This window comes from Kryptolebias marmoratus, linkage group LG11 (assembly GCF_001649575.2).
Source record: "Kryptolebias marmoratus isolate JLee-2015 linkage group LG11, ASM164957v2, whole genome shotgun sequence".
Classification (NCBI taxonomy): domain Eukaryota; kingdom Metazoa; phylum Chordata; class Actinopteri; order Cyprinodontiformes; family Rivulidae; genus Kryptolebias; species Kryptolebias marmoratus.
Window position 1 is genome coordinate 17,837,187 of NC_051440.1, and position 11,834 is coordinate 17,849,020.

General features: G+C 45.4%; 1 protein-coding gene across 1 annotated transcript in view; it reads right to left on the minus strand.

The window, feature by feature from the left end:
* Nucleotides 1-9,734, minus strand: part of LOC108230105 (genetic suppressor element 1) — a 37,134-nt gene extending 27,400 nt beyond the window's left edge. The window contains exon 1 of the mRNA XM_017406022.3: nucleotides 9,149-9,734. Within this exon, the coding sequence (XP_017261511.1) occupies nucleotides 9,149-9,185 (37 nt within the window). The 5' untranslated portion in view covers nucleotides 9,186-9,734. The remainder of the gene's footprint in view (nucleotides 1-9,148) is intronic.
* Between the last annotated feature and the right edge of the window lie 2,100 nt (nucleotides 9,735-11,834).

Below are 11,834 nucleotides of genomic sequence, written 5' to 3' on the forward strand. Positions count from 1 at the left end.
GGAGAGAAAAGAGGAATATAAAGCATAATATTCAGGTGCACGAAAGAGAAACTGAACCTCCTGATCGATAATGTACTGCATGCCTGTGTTTGCGCGCAGCGTTGGGGCACGGGGGTGGGGTGTGTGTGTGTGTGTGTGTGGGTGGGGGGGTCAAAGCTCACAGCGGTGTGTATCCGACGTGGCGAGCAGATTGTTGGACCCCTACGTTAAGCGGCGTGTAAAAGAGGCCAAGCACAGAGGCCATTATGAACTCCAGCCGTAATAGCTTCAGGAATCCTCCTACCTCTGGAGGCCTGGTCATTAGCCTATTCCTCTCTCATAAAGCCCTCTATCCATCACACATGCAAGCATACACACATTTGTATCCCCCTCCTCACACACACACACACACACACACACAAAAACACCTTCTATTCATCTGTGGCGAAGGAGGGAATGATGCTGCGGATCCTGCAAGAAGAACAATCCGCAAAGACATCCACAGATGTCTTTGAAAGTGGATACACTCATTTAAGCATAAACACACACACACACACACACAGATGCTCATTTACAAAAGCAGCGGAGCATAATATTAGCCATGAACCCCAAACCACTGATTATTTAAATGTATTCGTCCTTCCCCGTCCCGCGACACTGAGACGCTGTAGCCGCCTGTTAGCTGCGGTCAGGTAGGAGATTACAAACAGAAACACTGTCACATGCAATGATGCTACGTGGCTGGACAAGCAATATAACAGAAACTAAATCCACCCTCTCTCTCTCACACACATACACACACACACACTGTGGTGTGATTTAATTCAGACAGAGAAGAGAAACTGCAAAGGCAACAAGGATATGAGTATGCTCCTTATCCTGAGGCAGCTGCACACACACACACACACACACGCACATGCAAAGTGTACAACATCATGTTCACTGTCAAACCAACCATGCACACTCACACTCACACATATAAGAATCTTTAAAGTGCACGGACAAAAACAGAGTAACTGTGGCTTTAATTTGAGTTCCCCCACGCCCCAACCCACACAAACACAAATACAGTATGTAAATAATACACACACACACACACACGCACACACATTCACACAGTACAGCATGTACCAGCACACACAAAGCAGAGGAAGCCATGAGAGGAGAGATACCTGGGGGATGGAGACACACTTGCAAAGGTAATACTGGAGTCAGTCACTCTGTCCTCAAGCAATACACACACACACACGTACGCACACACACACACACAAAGCACTGTAAAGATAAGCACTAATCCTGTTTATTACCTCCTCCCTCTCTGCACTCTCCCTCTCTTTTTTTCATTTTAGTCCTCCCTCCTTTTGTCCCGCTCTTCTCTTATTTTCTCTCCTCTTTTAGCTTGTTTCAGCTGCACGCACGCATGCACACACACACACACACACACAGAGGCACGCATGGCAACATCAGCGTGCGTGCACATTGTCAGTTTACCCCTGTGATGTTTGCTGGCCTGAGGCTGAGACGAGGAAACAGGGGAGGGGAGTGTTGATGTGCGCTGCTCTTTCCCAGCTCCGGCTCTGTTCGCCGTCCTGCAGAGAGAATTACCTCCCCTTTGTCTGCGTGAAGGGGCTGCTGCCTTCGCCATCTGTGCAGCGGATACGGTGGCAGGCGTGTGCGCACCCGCGCTCCTACCTTGCTGTAATCTTTGCGAATAGGGGACGTTTCGCGGGATCTGATGCACTAAAGAGGGTTAGAGGATTAAAGTAATTGAGATGTTAAGAGCTGACAAAACAGTCGTCACCCAAGGTCTGTTTTTTGAAGCTCGCAGTCAGACATCACAACACTGTTTTTCAAACTATTTCTCCCTCTCTTTCCTTCCATCTCTGCCTCCTTGTTGATTCCCCCCCCCCCAACACACACACACACCTTCTTTCCCTCACCGCTCTCCTTTCCTGCCTCCCTCCAGATGGGTGGCAGAGAGCAGCAGCTTGCTGTGGTCAGGCCAATTATTTACATAATTATGATCTCCCACTTAACCACATGATCCCTTACCTGGGTGTGGGCAATTAAAGCTGCCATCATTATGCAGATTATGCAAATACAGTCAGAGGCGGAACAAGACTGCATATGGGCGAACACGTGCCCTGTAAACGTGTTTGTGTCCTGCTCGTGTGTGTGTGTGTGTGTGTCGGAGGTGACGGGCTGTATGTGTGCAACAGCATGACAGACTCCCGATTCGCAGATTGTAGTTTCCGTGTGTGTGTGTAGGCATCTTCAATCGTCCCGTATTTTCTCTGAATATTTGAGAATGAAATTTAAATTCGTCTTATAGGAAAAGAAAAGGTGAGGGTGTTGATGGGAGGAGGACACAAACGCAGACAGGCAATGAAGACTAAAGATGTTTATCGGTAGAAAACAAAAAGCTCCACCACATAAAAATCTTATGTCAAAGGTTTAGATTTAAAGCACGCTGGAAATAAGTTACTACTGGGAAAATGCATCGATGTTCTGATTTCAAAACGTGAGAGTTCGTGTGCAGGAGAATCAGAAACAAAGACAAACTTAAAAACAAGAAACAAGAGGAAGTAAAAGTGAAAAAGTCAGGAAGATCGGTCCTGAAATAATTATGATGAAAGAAAAGAAACCCACACATTTATTTCCCCTCATATCGATGCTTAATGTGTCCTTAAATTAAACATTTGTTGACGACTGCCACAAGTGTTTACCTCCGGAAACAGGTGAACAATAAGAAAGAGCCGTTTTATGTATTTATGCACTGATTTGTTGATGAAAGTGATTACCTACATTTCAGAATTTTATATCAATATATCGGAAAAACTACTGCAGGAAATTCTAAACTGCACCTTTGTAGTTCAGGATAACCTATATGTGTGATTTTGCAGCGAGTGCCTTTAACTTCTCTGTCAGTTGATGTTTTGTTAGACTTAAGCTATAAATTAGAATATATTTACAACAAGATGCAGTGAAACCTTCCTTCCTGCTGCAGGCTCAGCGTACGGAGGAGTTTGCGAATGACACAAGAAATGCAGCAAAGTAAAAGAAATGCTTTTGCCGTAAGTTTTATTACGACAAACAGACATATCACTGTTATCATCGATGCTTGTGGTTTTTGGTGCTTTTCTGCCCCCGTATTAAAGCGAACACCGCGGCAGCAGCGATAAATCTCTTCATCTCGTTTAAACTTGGTTGAGAGAGCTCCTTTAGGACCAGTTTTGGGTTCGCAGAGCCAGCTGACAGCAGCTGAAGCAGAATCAGACGCACAGAGGCAAGAGAAGGAGGCTGTCCGCCACCTTCCATATGCATGTGTGTGTGTGTGTGTGTTCAGTCATACGTGCAGGTTCACTGGAACCTGCTAACACGCTGCAGCCAGGTGGCAGACAGAGCCATGCCCAGGGGTAATCAACAGGCTCTTCAGTGAAGAGCTATTATTGATTGTGCATGTGTGTGTGTGTGCGTGTGTGTGAGCTTTGTGAATCTCACAATGCATCAATAGAAACATGCATCATGAAACATACATGTCTTACATACACACACACACACACACACACAAACTGACCCGTCTGATGATGTTTGGACTGAGAGTTCGTGAACATGCAGAGGCTGCAGGTTGAGCTGAAGTCTTTGTGTTTTACACGAACCTTTAAATGTTTATTTCTGCATGTGTGTGTGTGTTTGAGTTTTAATGAGCCCACTGTCCCATCTGAGATATTAACGCCAGCAAATTTTAGCTGTTGTATTTTTATTTGACTAATCCCAACACCATCTGTTTGTTACCGCACACCGAACTGCTTATTACAGTTTTTACTCTCACATGTTCATGTGTGCGCTGCGATGCTGTGTTCATGTGTGTGTGTGTGTGTGTGTAGAGTGAGACAGAGCAACCAGGAGTTGTTGTTATCACCTCAGGTCAAAATCTGTTGGCATTTATCCATATCTCTCCAGCTCGGTGAGCAGACAGTGTGTGTGTATGTGTGTGTGTTCCTTTCTGTGAGATCTGAAGCTTTTTGCTGTTCTAAATGAATGTAACCATCACAGAGCGGCCATGGCTGCCTGTGAGTGTGTGTGTGTGTGTGAGTCCTTGCGTGCTCTGAGTGAATCCTCTGTTAATTAAGAGCTCATTAGTGACACCAGCTCTTTTACCAATTAGTGTGGCTTGCTTTCTTGCTCACTTGTTTGTTTTCTGGATGAGACATAACTCAAACATTCGGCTTTATTCATTTCCTCACTCTTACATGCCTTTGTTGCGTTGGTTTTCGCCGTCTCTGGAGGTTAGGAAACATAAAAAAATAGATTGTAGATGTGTTTTTTGTTAAATATATAAATATATATTATTTTTGCACCTTTGTCTTGGTTGGGTAAAGTCATCCAGCTCTCGTGTGTGTGTGTGTGTGTGGTTTTTATCTCCTCCATGTTATCACGCTGTTGTCATGGTCTTTTATTCATCTCATTAATAACAGTACCCTTGAGGTGGAGCATCATGACCCTGTTTTCATCTGGTGAGCACAAACACGCTCACAGTTCGGCAGGAAGATGCACACACAGACACACACACACACACACACACACACACAATTAAATACACGAGAGATCCTGACAGCAGCTTCCTTTGAGGCATCTCAGCCTCCAGCGAGAGTGCACAAAGACACCTGACACACACACGTGCGGGGAGGAAGTATGGCCCAACATACAGATATCGGTGTGTGCCAGCAGCCTGCAAATATGAAACAAATCCTGCCTTTTTTTTTTTTTTTTAAATAGACTCAAAAGGAAAACTAGACTCTGGCTTCACCACAGCACATCTGAAGCTTCCTGCTGTCTTTATAAAATGTTAAATATATTGTCTGGAACAAAAAAAAGGAAAAATAAGGGTAAGAGATGAGCCCAAAGCAGAAAAAAAAGATAAAATAAGGTGCATTTTTCATTTAATAACGCCTGAAAAACTGCCTATAACTCATTTAACTCACATTTACCTGGACTTTGGTGTGGCAGTAGCTGAGTCGTCCCCAACACAGACCCTGAGCACTGACTGATCTGTTTTTAAAAGCCATCTCTGCTCGTCTGTCAGTAAAATATCTCACAAACCACTGGAAGGACTTTAAACTCTCAGGAAGTAAGCGGGTGGAACTCTGCGACTCAGTTTAAGATGGCCACCACAAAAATGGCTACAACTCAGCCGGTTTTACAGATGTTAAGCAAAGGATCTGGTGTGGCAGTAGACGAGAGTCGTCCCCAGCAGATACTTTAAGGGCCAACAAATCACGCAAAGAAGAAGTCGAGAGATCACGCGGGACGTTCACGAGTTCGACTGAGCGACTGGAATTTGTTCAACATGAAAGGCTTTTCGTCTAAAACTGGCGTAAAATCTGCATTTCTTCAAGGATTGCCAGGCCTCTAATTTCATATTTTGTTTATCGCTCAGCCATTCAGGATGGTGCAGAGTTCCTCAGCACCGCAGCTTCCTGAACAAGGGGGCGATCTTCTGCGCAAACGTGACGTTCGCCCCCATTTTGCGAGTCTGTTAAAGTCATTTTCTGCTGGAGCACGAGAAATTAGTATCTGCTGCTGCTGCTGCTGCTGCTGCTGCGCCATGCAAAAAAAAAAAAACAACAAACCCAACTATTCAGAGTGAAATTATCAGAAGTACAGCTCGTGGAACGAGAGCCTGAGGCCAAAGTACGGTTGTGCACTGTGTGTGTGTGTGTGTGTGTGTGTTCGTGTGACATCTGCCATAAATCACATGCCACAGTGTCCTTGTAATTCTAACACATATCATGAAAATCAATGCTGGGGTCAAGTCGAACAGAGCAGCTCTGCCCCCTGAAAATACCACAGCAGCCAATATATGTAGCAGGCAAATCCACACGTCAACAATCTGAATTTCTCACCCCATTGACTCACAATATATGTGTGTGTGTTTGTGTGTGTGGCTGCACTGATCAAAACACAAATGTCAAAGAGCGGGAGTCCATTATGGAAGTAGATGAGATCAGACCGAGTTCATGCAAACAAATTTGGTTTAAAACAGCAACAATGGATTGTCACATTGGGCCTGATGGGGAAAAAAACTCCACTCCTGTTGGATTTATAAAGATGTACTTCTGAAACCATTAAATGCACTTCTAAAACTGAATAACTCAACTAAAGGTGGCCACAGCAGGTAACTGAGCGTAGAAAACAAAAAAACGGCTAAAATTCAGTCAGAAACTTGGTGTGGTAGTAGCTGAGAGTCATTCGCAGCACATAAGTCATGAGACTGAGCCTAATGTTGTTTTGGAGGTTTGTTATAACTTCAACGAAACACAAGGTCTTTAATTATTGCAACAAAAACACAGTTTTCATTGATTTTTGACTCTCGTTCTCTGCAGAATAAGACCAAAATAAGCTGTAAAAAATAATTTAAAAATCCAGATTTTCTTGTCTAATGTAAAAAAAGTAACACAATTATCAACCCCAGATTTACTTAAACTTCCAGTTTATTTGGTTATTTAGTTCGTTTCCACCCCCAGTGATCTTAGCCCTCTTTTTCCTGGAAATAATTTTGATTCTTGTAAAAGTTTGAATTAAATTAAAGAAACTGTGACCGTCTGGTGATCACTGCTGGGTGGCTCATTTCAGCAGGGGAGGACAGCAAAGTGCCTCTCTCTTTCTTTTTTCACTCTGATACCATCATGTTAAGGTCATAGTGGGCTCTGAGTAACAATGGCTAAATGTAGCTCACACACACACACACACCCCGTCAGGATTATCATGCAGATTCTATGAACCATTTGCTTGATTTTTTATTGTTCACTTCAATCTCTTCTCCCCATTCATCCTCACTCTGCTACACTTCTTCCACCTTGACTAATCACACTGTAATCGCTACACGCTGCACACACACACACACACCTCACCCTCCACATTGTCAAATGATCATTGAGGAGCGAGTGTGTGGCTGACACAGTCTCCACAGCAACAGCAGTTAGGCCCAGGAGGGGGGCTGGGGCATCTTCAGATGTGCGAGCGATGAGAGCACGCAAACACACACACACACACACTGCACACACACACCTACATAAACACAGAAGAAGCAGGTGCACGCAACCACACACTAAGGTGCCAGCTTTGACAAAAAACCCATTTACAAACACACACACACACACACTGCACACACACACCTACATAAACACAGAAGAAGCAGGTGCACGCAACCACACACTAAGGTGCCAGCTTTGACAAAAAACCCATTTACAAACACACACACACACACACCAAGCCAGACCAGGAAAGAAGAAAAAAAAGAGGATGAAAGTGAGAGTGAGGGGCGGGGGGGTTGATGCTTCCTGAGGAGAATTACTTCTTCTTCCTGTCTTGTTCACATGTACACACACACACACATACACACAATTCACACACATTGACAGAGCGACACATAATCACATCACTTCAATCATTTATGAAATGTGGACGCATCACTCAAAAAGCAGCATGAAAGTTTTCAAAAATGGCTACAACCCCCCCCCCATCCTCCATTTTGGGTTTAAATCTCTGACCCCAGTCTGACCCAGGGCACTGACAGGTCAGCGATCGGGGTTCAGAGCACGGAGGAAAGACACGTCTGACTTCGTGCAGATCTGAACCAAACTCTCGTTTCCACGCAGTTTTTCTGCCTCGCCGCCGCTGACCTCCCCTCCCGCCTGCGTGTGGCATCATTCCGTCACTCGGCTCTCAGGCGTGTTTGAGCACCTTCCTGCTGTAACCTCACACCTGGTCCCTCGCTGACACCAGCCTCTTTCAGCTGGATGCTCTGCTGATAATAAAACCTTCATACCGTGTGGCTGTAAACAAAAAATAAAAGCCCCAGCACTCCTTGATGGAATGCATATCACCCGCCAGCTTTAATGCCAAAGTGGACTAAGATCGTCAAGAAATGACGGCATTTCAGCTGTTTTGGTCAAACTTGGTGAATAACATTATGTGTGATCGCATGAAGGACAGTGTTAGCTCTCAGAGTATGTGCTTAGGATGACTCTTGGCTACTACCACGTCCAATTTTAGCTAATTATCTGTAAAACTGACAAAGTTACCGCCATTTTTGTGTTAGCTAAGGTTGACTACCTGTGCTGGCTGTATTGCATTGTGTTGACTCAAAAGGTTAATCAGCTGTAGAGGTAAAACCAAAGACTATTTTCTGAAGGTTTAATTAAAATCCATCCAGTGGTTCATGAGATATTTTGCTAACAGACAGAGTTGGCTGCAACAGTTAATGCTAAAACTTTTATAGCAAAGATCTGTCACACTGTGAGGCGCTTGGAGTATGTGTTGTGAATGACTCTCAGCTGCAACCACCACAAATTTCAGCAAAAAATCTGTAAAATTAACTGAGTTATAGCCATTTTTATGTTTCTCATGTTCACTTGGTTGTAGCGGACATTTTTAATTGGATTGACCCCAAAAGTTAATCAGCTGTAGAGGTCAAACCAAAGACTATTTTCTGAAAGTTTAATTAAAATCCATCCAGTGGTTCATGAGATATTTTGCTAACAGACACACAAACACACGCGCACACAGGCAAAAAACGTTATTGTCCGTCTCCGAAGGTGGGCGATGTTAAAGAGGTTGGAGCATAAATACCACAACAAGAGTTCTGATTTCATTTCACCACAAGACTGCATGCTGGGTTGTTTTTTTGTTTGTTTTTACAAAATTTAGTTGAAATTCATAAATGTTTAAGATAAGCAGCAAAGGGAGAGGCTCAAACTTTAATTTAGCTTCTTTTATTTAAGTCTTCTTATTTATTTTTTTTTAAAAGAAGACTTAAAATATCAACTCATTATAAGAACATTTACTAGCTTATCTCATATAATCTGACTTGTTTTAAGATCTAAAAAAAAAGTAGAAAATAAAAGTAGAAATAAAATAAAATGTCAGCCCAGCTAAGATGATTTTAACTTAGAAAATACTTCTATTTGACCGTCTTTTCCCTGTTTTCCTTTTAAAGATCTAAAAACAAGAAATAAATGTTGGCAGCAAACATCATGCAAAGCGACGAAGGCTGAAAGTCGGACTCTTCGTCACGTGAAGCCGTCTGTCGGCTCTTTAAGAGCTGCTGTCGCCGGAGGACGCAGTTTGACACGGAGGGACGGAGACAGAAGGAAAAAGGTCTTACCCGGCAGGTAGAAGTGTGGAGACTTTAATCCAAACATGTTTGTGAATCAGAGATGGGGAGCCTGGGTCCGAGGAGGAGGAAGAGGAGGAGGAGGAGGCAGTGGAGCGCCGGGTTACAGAGGCTGGTGTGGGCGAAAGTCATCAGACGGCTCCCTTTAGGCCCCGCGGGTGGAGGACGGGGTGGTGGGGAGAGAGAGAGTGAGTGAGGACGGAGGAAGGAGGGAGGTCAGCCTCTGTCTCCTCTCCTCCTCCTCCTCCTCCTCCTCACCTCCTGGGATGAACCCGTGCAGAGATCAGAGAGGAGGGGGCGCGACAAAAGGGCAGAGAGCGAAGAAGGAGACGGGCAGATCGGAGGATGGAGAGGAGGAGGAACTGAGCCGACGGAGGCTGAGGAGCGGCTCCGTGCGCTCATGCCATCTTTTCACTGAGGAGCTCGTCTGGGAGGAAGAGGAAGAGCTTCTGAGTGAGTTGGGAGGGTGACAGGAAGGGTAGAAGGAGGAGGAGGAGGAGGAGGAGTGAGAAAAAGAGTCTTCAGTCGGCGTCCTCTTCTCTCTTTTTTCTTTTTTTTTGCTCCTGTGCTTTGTAATCCCTTCCTTGTTATTCATTCAGCGGCCTCTTGCTCGTTTGCTGTATAATGATCTGTTTTTGTGCTCCTCACTCCTTTCTTCCTCAGTCCCACCACTGACTGCTCAGATCAGCGAGGAGGAGGAGGAGGAGAGAGGAAAAGAAGAGGGAGGAAGGGAAAAAGAGGGGAGGAGAATCATAAGATGCGAGTGAGGGAGAGATGAATGACTGTGGGAGTGCAACACACACACACACACACACACACGCACGATTCTGTGTGTGTGTGTGTGCAACTTGAAGAGAGGAGGAAGGATGATGTCGCTGGTGTGAGTAAAAAGAGAGAGAGAGAAAAAAAGAGGGAGGAAGAGAAGCGAGAGGGTGTTGATGCAGTTCTCATTATCAGTAGATTGGACCCGTGCCTGAGTGACAGCTGATTCATCATGGGAGTGAGAGAAGGAGGGGGAGGGAGGGAGGGAGGAAGAGTGTGTGTGTGTGTGTGTGTGTGTGTGTTTGGAAGGAGGAGAAGGAGGGGGTTTAAACCAGCCCTTAAGCATCTGCTTCATTCAGATTTCCTCCTTCTTCTTTTTTTTTTTTTGTCCTCCTCTCATCTCTTTTCACGCTCCAGTCCTGGGAGCTTCAGCTCAGGTCGGGTTAATGATCTGGGCTGAAGTCCGACCCGGCCTCTCTGGTCCTGGTACTGGTCCTGGTCCTGGTCCTCCCTACATCTCTCTCTCTCTCTCTCTCTGTCACTTCCTCTCTCGCACATATGCCGCACTCGCACACACTCCCTCTGCTTCGACACACACTCTCATCGCGACAAGAGGCATGAATGTGCACAAATTTAAACGTCTTCCCCCCTTTCCTTCCTTCCTTTTTCTGTTTTATTTTGTGCGTTTTCTCTGCAGGAAGTGTGCCCGCGGTGAGACGGAGCCCCGAGGGGCCCGGGGAGCTATCTGTAGCCCCTGTTTTGTCCCCGCCGGACTGATGATAGCTAAATATACACAGCAGACATGTAAACTTTAACTCGCCGCAGGGACGTGCGAACCCTCAGTCACACACAGAGGCTGTTGTGAAACACCAGCCAACCACAAACTGACAGATGGGGACGCACTGGACGGAAGAGATAAAAATAAATATTAATAAAACGATAATGTACCAAACATATGCTTTCCTAATGATTAAAAACATCTAAGTAACGTGTTGAAGATGACCCTCGGCTCCAACCACACCAAGTTTTAGCTCGATATCAGCTAAACTGACTGAATCGTAGCCACTTCTGTGCTTTTTCGGATCAGTTGGCTGTGGCAGCCATCTTGAATTGGATCGACTCCAGAAGTTAATCAGTTATAGATCTGCACCCAATGATTACCTTGTCAGAGTTTCGTTAAAATCCGTCCAATGGTTCCTGAGATATTTTGCTAACAGAACAGATAAACACACACACAGGCAAACAGAGAATGTGTGTGTTTGAGTCTCGCAGCGAAAAAGGATTTATTGTTTTGTAATTTCCCCTCATTTCAGATCCTACTTTTGTGTTCACACACACACACACATACACACATCGACACCAAAATGTAAACACTGGTGACCTCCGGGTTCAGACGGTCGAGACCCTTGGGCCCCTGGAGGTCACGCCCTGCTGCACGGAGCTCAGGAGAGGTCAGGAGGAGGAGGAGGAGGAGGCCAATAAACACACGGCACAGCCCTGTGATGATTACAGACAAAAGCCAATAACGAGTGGCGACCTTTGACCCCAGCGCCGTGGAAACGTGAGGGAATGCCCGTCAGCACGACTCAATCATTCCCCCCGATGAAGGAAGAAAGGAAGGAAGGAAGGAGGAAACAGAAGAGGATGCCAAGAGGAAGAAGGAGACGGTTGAGGGATGCCGCCTTGCAGCCGTCCCCTCTTTTTTTTTCTTTTTTTTTTGTTCTTGTTCTGCTTTTCAAAGAAGACACCATCACAGACACACAAAAAGAACCCCGCCGCCCCACTCCCCCTTCTCCCCCTTCTCCCTCTCCTCTCCGGCTCGCTCTCTCTCTATCATTTGCCTGTCACGCTGTGGCAGAATGGGAGCTGACACCTCAGTCCCAGCAGCAACCGGGTGGGGGGTGGGGGGGGGGGG